The 9143-nt window shown below is 38.2% G+C and overlaps 1 protein-coding gene across 3 annotated transcripts in view; it reads right to left on the minus strand.

Moving 5' to 3' along the window:
• clcn5b (chloride channel, voltage-sensitive 5b) overlaps positions 1-8194 on the minus strand; it is a 56730-nt gene extending 48536 nt beyond the window's left edge. For 2 of the 3 annotated variants that reach the window (XM_037976412.1, XM_037976409.1), the window contains exons 1-2: positions 7882-8194; positions 7248-7397 (exon numbers count right to left, since the gene is read on the minus strand). In XM_037976412.1, the coding sequence (XP_037832340.1) occupies positions 7248-7386 (139 nt within the window). In that variant the 5' untranslated portion in view covers positions 7387-7397; positions 7882-8194. Of the gene's footprint in view, positions 1-7247; positions 7398-7469; positions 7617-7881 lie in introns of those variants that run through there. The other variant, XM_037976410.1, reaches the window with a different exon arrangement.
• Between the last annotated feature and the right edge of the window lie 949 nt (positions 8195-9143).

Genomic DNA, 9143 nt, shown 5'->3' on the forward strand with positions numbered 1-9143 from the left:
ATAACCCCCATGGGTCAGGGATCCATGCCAAGGAGTTAAAGGTCACAAGGTCAAAGGTCAAGATCACAACAGTCCGTGAGCTCCAACTCTGCAACCGTTTACAGTAGACAGATCAAACTTCAGAGGTGGAATCCTCTCCTCTCAAGGATCAGCACTTTATGATTCCTGTCTGCAACTGATCAGCTCTTGGAGCCATCTTGGTTCAGAACGGACGCACACCGTGGCAGGCCCCGTCAAAGTTTCTCCAGGAACTTTCTAGTTTGTATTGCACTTTTCAGCAAAAAGGTGGTTTCAAGTGCTATTTAAGGGATTTATAAATAAAGAAACAGATTTGACATTATATGTAAAAATAAAATGGGGAAAAGGAGAGCAATACAAAACTAACTGATGAAGAATCCCATGGTTGCTGCACATCACAATGGAAATGTACAAACTCATATTCATGGAAAGAATTTGGCTGGAGATGTCTGATTAGATTTTTAATTACTCTGAAACAGAAAATTCCTGATGCCGGGGAGGAGTCTAAGTGCTGGAGGCAGTGTGGAAGCCAAAAAGCCAACCACTGGCATATATTCTGCAATTGTCCAGTAATAAGAAAATTTTGGATAGAATTTTGGATTCTATTCAATTTTTTTTTTTCAATTTTTTTCAACTTTGGATACACCAAAATATTGTATGTTTAACATGAAAATAAGTTTTGAATTTGCCACTTTCATTTTGGGTAACACCAAACTTTTACCCCACAACACAAAATATCTATACAGAATTTTAATCACAGCTTGTAGGAAAACTGTCACCAGACACTGGCTGCTCCCTGACATACCTGCTCTGGAAGAATAGTTAGAAGGTGTTAATTAAATCTACCAGATGGAAAGGTTAACATTTTCACTCCGTGTACAGATGAACAAGTTTGTAATTCTATGGTTCAAATGGATTTCCTATGTCAACCAAACGCAGCACGCCGGAATACTGGACTGAACATTAATAAAGAATTGGTTGTAAGAAGGTGATTTGTTTTACATGGAGTGTCTATTAATAATTTGATTACCGGTCTCTTCACTATGTATATATATTTTTATTTTACTCTGTCATTTTATTATTGTTCTCGCTCTCTTTTGTAATGTACCCCCTGTTCTAAGTTTTATATTCTTTTTATAAGTTCATAAAAATGCAAATGTTGAGAATGGCGGAATATGGACTTGATCACAGACTAGATCTGGGACCATGAGGTGAAGTAAATATTGTTTGTTGTAATATTTCCAATGTTTCAAAAATAAAGAATTAGGAAAAAAAATAGAAAGGGAGCTCAGTGAATTCCAGGATGGTACCGTGATAGGGAGGCAACTGTTAGTGGTGTTATAACGAAGTGGAAAAGATTGGGAGCAAGAGCAACTTGGCCATGAAGTAGTAGGCCAAATAAAATCACAGAGCAGGGTCAGCAGATCCTGAGGAGCAAAGTGCACAGAGGTCACAAACATTCTGCAGAGTCAATAGCTACAGACTACTAAACTGCATGTGGCTTTCAGATTAGCTCAAGAACAGTGCATAGAGAGCTTCATGGAATGGGTTTCATGGCTGAGCAGCTGCATCCAAGCCTTGCATCACCAAGTGCAGTGCAAAGCATCAGACGCAGTGGTGTAAAGCACACAGTCACTGGGCTCTAGAGCAGTGGAGAAGTGCTCTCTGGAAAGACGAATCACGCTTCTCTGTCTGGCAAACTAATGGATTAGTCTTGGTTTGACAGTTGCCAGGAGGGCAGTACTAGTCTGATTGCACTGTGCCAAGTGTTAAGTTTGGTGGAGGGGGGATTATGGTGTGGGGTTGTTTTTCTGGAGTTGGGCTCAGCCGCTTTGTTCCAGTGAAAGGAACTCTAATGCCTTCATTATACCAACACATTTTGGATAATTATATGCTCCCAACTTTAAGGGAACAGTTTGGGGATGGTAACCTCCTGTTCCAACATGGCTGTGCACCAGTGCGCAAAGCAATGTCCACAAAGACATGGATGAGCAAGTTCGGTGTGGAAGAACTTGACTGGCCTGCTCAGAGTCCTAACCTCAACCCGATAGAACACCTCTGGGATGAGTTAGAATGGAGACTGAGAGCTAGGTCTTCTTGTTCAACATCAGTGTCTGACCTCACAAATGAGCTTCAGGAAGAACTCCTAAACTTTGTGGAAAGCTTTCCCAGAAGAGTTGAAGCTGTTATAGCTGCAAATGGTGGGCCAACATCATAATAAACCTTATGGATTAAGAATGGGATGGCACTCAAGTTTACATAGGTGTGAAGAGAGACAAGCAAATACTTTTGGCAATATAATGTATATACACAAATGCACACAGAAAAAACTACTTTATATGCAAGACAAATATAGAAACATGTTTAGATCTTTTTTATAAGATGTCATAATGATGCCATATATCATTGTTAAAATAAAGCAGGACAGTCTGTGTTTGTCGATCCTGTTTCAGATTTGAGCTGCTTTTCATTAATCAAATTGAATAATCTGATGATGACATCATCTGTAACCAGGCAGCAGAGCAGCTGTTACAGATTAGAGGAAATCACAGGACTTTTCTCCAAACACCGCTAAAGAGCACAGCTCACTTTAACCCCTTTACTTCATTTCATCTCATATGAAGAACACAGCAAATTGAGCAGATACAGTATGTTCTAATGGACATGCTCACTATTCAGATCATGAACAAAACTTGCTAAAAGCATGCAACTTGCAGCCAAGTTACAGATAACCTATCACTAAGAGAGACAGAAAACTGACGACATAAGCACCTCTCTCATGCTGATAACACTTTTTCTGTTTCTGTTATCAAGGTTTAGATATTCTAAGAAAAGAAAACCTCTGCTTGTAACACCTAAAGTTTTGAAAATACTCATTTCCTGAACCAAATCTACTGAACAGACAAACTAGCAGAACTATTGAGTCACTCTATAACTGCATGGTAAACTGATGTAAAACAATGCACTGAATTTACAAGCCAATTCAAGTAAAATGGGTGGCAGCTCATGGGATTTAAAACAGAATATAACCTCAGGGTTACCCACAGAAAAGAGGCTAAGCCCGGTGGTAGGCGGTTGTTCGCCAGCCGACCGTGATTTAGAAAAAAAAAAAGATTAAAGTTGACAGGAAAGTTGAAAATATGGCTATTTATTATGTGATATTGTAAGATATTTGTGCCAAATACACAACTACAGTTTTACAACTTTTGAAATACTTTTTAAAACAAAATTACAATTAAAATAAATACTAATTGCACCTAATTTGAATCCTAATTTAAGTTACCGTACATTTACAAGTAAATTAAATTAACATAAATGAAAAAGTGCAAACAAAGCACCAACACACGTCTCACGTCAAGGCCAATGAATAACAACAGAGAACTGATAAACAGACAGATGCTGTACTGTACTGTGCTTTTTGTGGCACAGGCTGCATGTTAGATCACTACATGTAACAACAAAACAAAGTATCTAATGCTGAATTTATTAGCATCATTTTACTGTTAAACATGGATTATATTTTCACTAAGCACAAAACATGCTTATCATATTCGGTCTTGTAAAGCCACTCGCTGAATTTCGTCTCAACTAACCATTTTTTGTTAAACCCGCTCGTTTGATGTTTGTTGCTGCGGCTCTGACAACGTCCTCAGGGCTCATTAGAGTCACGCAGGGCTCTGCAAACAGCGTGCGGACCTAAGTGTGTGGTAGAGATGTTTGTACTTGGCGCTTACGTCGGAGCAGTATTCTCCAAAAAGACAGGGGGAAGTACGCTACGTAACCAGTATATGGTAAAAAAGAAAACAGATGGTTGTCACATCTAATATGTCTGCACGTATTCAGGAGGAAGAGCTGTTGTGTTTCTGGCTGTGATACAGAGAGGATGTTTAAACTTAAAGCATTCAGTTTGACTTTCATTGATTTATTTGCTTTAGTTGTGATTCACCCATCATAGAACTAATATTTCTATAAACACTCCTTTTTATCGGCTGCAGCAGTAATCTCCTTCCATGAGTTTCGACCCGTTTGATTATCTTTGTGATCTCTCACAGAGGGATCATATAAATGCTGATACAGGCGAACCAGCTCTTGTGGAGCCCCGAAATCGTCCATTTTGAATGGAGCGTTGCACGCGTGGTCCGCACCAAGTTGCCAAAACTAGGAGGTGCACAACCACGCGACGTGACACCACGCGAGACTGTTGGCGCGCGTACCCTCACGCGGTGAGGATTTATAATAAACAAGCGGAGCTTAGCCTGGTGGCAGGGTCAGCAAAGCCTGGCCGCCCGCCAGGCTTATAATACACTGGGGGAAACTCTGAACCTGAGGTGTTACATTATCTGCTTAATAAGGGAGAAACACAGAGAATACCAGAAAATGTGAAGTCAAATAAAGAATAAAATCACATAAGGTAAATCTGTTCTTTAAAGCTGAAACTAAACCTGTTATTAGATCATGTAAGAGGATACCAAAAATAATTTTCTCTGATGCAGGAATCTGAGGTTTGTCCAAATTTAGGCTTGACTGTGACTTCAGGAGGTGGAATGTTGTTCCTTTTAAGTCATCATTTGTTGGACAAAATCTTCTTAAAAAGATCCAAACTTTATATTTTTACACAGGTGGTTGCCTTTTTTGTTATTTTTGTTGTTGTTCAGCTTCTTGTTGTTAGTTTGACAAACTACCACAAACTGCCAAAATGTTCAGTGAAAATTTTATGTGCAACTGAAAGATCACTAGAGGTCGGTCAAAACGGTGGATGGACTGAAATATTTGATATCGGTTTGTTTTGCAGAGATTAATTTTGACTGAAGTGACAAACTAATAGTTAGTCAATAGTTAGACCAAAGTAGATTGATGCCACCTAAAAACAACTCCAGTCTTAAGGAGCAGAGAACTAAATTCTTTAGTAGGCATTTCTGAATGTCCGTCAATAAATTTGTTTGACAGGGCTACTGCATAATTAGCCTTTTTAGTTTTGTTACAGAGTAATAACATCTAAAATCCTCAGACAGAACAACAAGGCACAGAACAATTGAATGCAGACAGTGCATCAAAAAATAAAAGGTTTATAGAAGAAGCGATGAATGAACAAATGTACAAATTTAATATGGAACTAAAATGTATTTTAAAGGCCTAAAACGGAGAATCTGGACACATTTAAGGCTTTTTAGAGCCTAAAATTGAGACAAATAAATCTAAAACGTTTTATGACTTTTTAAAACCCTGCAGTAACCCTGTATGAGTTTGAGGCAGCCCATTTTTTAGGTTCAGATAACTTGTTATGTTTTGTAATGTAAGAGAACATACTCATTGTTTTCAGCAGGGCTGTAACAACTAAAATGTCACAAGATTTCTCATTTACTTGTAAGCTGTTTTGAAACCCCCCCAAAATAACTCCGTTTTATGATTTCATCTAGTGAAATTATCATAGATAATCTCTCCGCCACTGTACATTGTTCGTGTGGCAGCAGTTTAAACATGTGGTACGTCCCTAAAGCAGCTTCCCGCTCTCCTCTGTTGCCTCGGCAGTGACATGCTGAGAGGAAGAGTCTCGTTGCGCATTGATTGAAAACACAACAAACTTAGTACAGAGTTCACATGGTGACTGTTGACTTTGAAGCTGAATAAATTAAGTTTGAACCTCTTTTTACCATGTTTAAGTTCAGAAGAAAATAGTCAATCAGAATTTGAGGTGTAGGTAAATCAAGACTTGACCGTTCATCAGTAAGGCCCTCCTGCTCTCTACGCAGCTGTTTACTTATTTCTGTGTTCATCAGTGTAAGTAATTTTTTTCTGTGATGAAAAGAATGATAAAAAAAAAAGAAATTTCACTCATTCCTCTTCAGCCAGGCCATAGTTTTTACAACTCAGTCTCTCAAGCACCCATCAGAGCCACACCACATCTACACACTGTCTGATATATATATATATAAATAATTTTTTTATTTTCCATTTTTCTTGTATTTTAAAGGGAAATGTTTAGAGCTGTTTTTATAGATGGCCTGTGGTAAAATGTTTTCATAAGAAATTCAGTCAAAAATTAATTGAAAAAAAATTAAATGAAAACTGAACAATTACCATTGTGGTCAAGTAAACCAGTTTCTCCCTCCATATTGTTTTTAAAACTTTTTGGATCATTATTAGTTTTTTTAATCCTTTATGATGCTTGGTTCTGTGCCCGGGTCACGTGGTCAGGTGACTTACAACACTTTTCTTGTAAGTTACCTTCCAATAAAATGTAGGAACAAGTCACTGAACATCTGACATGCATCCATCCAAACACAAAGTTTAAAAGGAAAAATTTACATCACGATCACAGGGAGAACAGGCACGCGCTGACTTTCAGTGCTGCCATGGAAACGTGTAAACAAAAACTTAAAGTAGCTTCACTACAGTATTCATAAAGAATTTTAATGTGTTCACTCTGCAGAAAAAAACTACTTACTGGAAGTAAGTTATTTATGCCAGAAGCAGAAAAATAAAAGGAAAGACAGTCAAAGAAAGTGGGTGCATCGAGGACTTGATCCTGGGCTTTCTACTGAAAAGACAGGGACTCTCACCGCTAAGCGAGTGACATGTTGTTGAAGAAAACATGTCTACTTATGCAAGATCCACCCCTCTAGTCCTTAGACAGATTTTCAGTTTCTTATGGGTTAAAGAAGAAACATGTCCTATCTTTTTTTCACAGAAAATGTAACGCCATTTGTGCAGTTAGCCACTGTTTAAACAGCCAGGCTGGCGTTCACACACAAGATTCAATTGTGAGGTATGGAAAGTATAGTCTTGTTCCAAATCTTTAATTTTATTGAGAAGGGAAAAAGATAAAACGTGTGACATGTCATTTGTTGATGGTGAACTTTCACAAAATAGCTACTCACTGGAAGCAAATCATTTAAGCTAGCAGCAGAGAAATAAAACATTAAACGGTCAAAGGAAATGAGTGCAGGTCAGAGGAATCAAACCCAGGTCTCTCCAGCCCCCCGGGGTTTACACCTATACAAGTTTCTGCAAGCAATTGGACCTAACTTTGCTTCTACTTCACCTTGTTTTGTACCATTTCATCTTTATCTAGTTTCCAATGTGATTTATATGCAACAAAATCTCATTCAAATTTGCACAGTGATCTGTTTCATCATCAAGTCACTGAGCCTGAACCTAAATTCTTCATGTTCCCAAGTAAAGGTGTAGAAGGTTTAAGCTTGTCTGAGCCGTGAACCTGTGCAGTTTACCTGAGCTGAGAGGAGGGACGTCATCTGTGGTGGTGAAGTCCAGAGTTGCTCCTGCAATGTCCACCATCTCGTCATCATCATCGTCACTGGGGTGACGAAGGCCGTCGAAGCTGCTGCTGCAGTAACCTGGGTTTTCCATGATATCACACGCTGTTTCACAAGGAAAACACACGTTTTAACTTCTACTATCTGCGGGACGAAAGTGCACTTTGGCTTCATTACCTCAAGCTCCCGATGTATTTATTCGATGCAAGCTCGTCCAAAATGTAAACATTGTCCATGAAAGACTTCCACCTTAAATAATTACCATGAAGGAAATTCTGGGCACTGCTGCTTAAAAATCGACGGACTTTTGCACCCAGTTAATAACTGTAAGCAGCTATGACGGGACGTTTCTTAAGTTAAAGGGAAGTTTTGTCAGCACTTCCGCTTCGTTTTAGACTTGTATTCTTGGCGTATTTCCGTGGATTTACCAGTCCGACACAAAGCGACCAACTTAAAGCTGCTTACAGCGCACGAGCTGTCAAACTAAACTCTTAAAAACGCATATCATTCGCTGACTTTGATAGATTGTACCTGCTCTGTTTAGTTTTATGTAAGAAGAAAACGAGCTTAGTTATAGTCTTTGTTTTACCTTTGGGATAGAAAGCGGCCGTTCAGCTGAGTGTAAAAAGTCCTGTGACTTGGATTTGCCCCTCCGTCTTCTTCTTCAGCTGGAGCTGCTTATGTCAACAGCAGACTCGTAAACTTAAACGCTCCGAGAAAATCCTGCGTCATTCTTCACACTCAAATAAAACTACACGGTATCAAATCAGAGTATATATATAAAGCAAGACCCTCACATACTGTTGGCGTCCATGAAAGACAAACAAAGGAAATATACAGACATTTTCTTCAGAGTTTTGCCACAAACTGCAGGGCTAAGCTAGCATTAAGTTAGCTGCATTTAGCTTTAACTTCCGTTTTGTCGGCCGTTTATGAAGCCTTTTAACCTCCATATCCTCACAATGTAGCACATTCTTACGATTATATAAAGCACTTTATAGTTAATTAAATTGTATTTATTATTTAAATTCAAATACGTTATTCATTCTTTCTTTTTATCGAGACAGGCAAATGCAAAGTTTTATTTTGAAGCCAGAAAACACTTAGCTTCCGGTATAACGGTCCCAAATGAGAAGTATTGATTTAACCAATGACTTATATGGATAGACATGACACGCCACTTTAAAGGCTCGGGCCGAGGTGCGGCGAAAGCGGCGCCATCTTGCTACAGTATACTTAAAGGCGCAGGGCTATATAAACAATGCTGAGGACTAACGAAATAAATATTTTTAGGGGGGAAAGATGAGCCCAATAGTGCATGTACTTTATCATACAATGTCACAAATACTTGGTTATTGTAATTAAATTAATAACAACCATGAATTTAACAGAAATGCAAATCCAGAGCTATTTATTTACAATCACAACAGTAGTCAAATCAGCAATGGTATAAGCAATACAGAACAAATGGGATAAATGTATAATTTGTCTTACAGACACACCAGAAGAAAAAAAAGATAGCCATGAACTGTAGACAACTGGGGTTGTTGTTAAATTCACCTGCACAATGACAGCATACTTGTATTGATGAAACACATTAATACATAAACATCAAGATTGCAGGATTTTACAATTTCAAAACCTGCAATGTTATTTAAATAACAGGAAATAACTTTATATATGCTCTCAATTTCATGTAAGTGTCATTTAGTTTATATATCCACTAAGCTTCAGAACTTTTTGATATTAGGTGGATATAAGTAAGTGTAAAAAATGTCATAGTTAGGTAATGTTGGTTTAGTAAACAACAGGCATTTACTTAACAACGAACAATGAGACTTATATTGAGTC

Source organism: Kryptolebias marmoratus, linkage group LG7 (genome assembly GCF_001649575.2).
Source record: "Kryptolebias marmoratus isolate JLee-2015 linkage group LG7, ASM164957v2, whole genome shotgun sequence".
NCBI classification, from domain to species: Eukaryota; Metazoa; Chordata; class Actinopteri; order Cyprinodontiformes; family Rivulidae; genus Kryptolebias; species Kryptolebias marmoratus.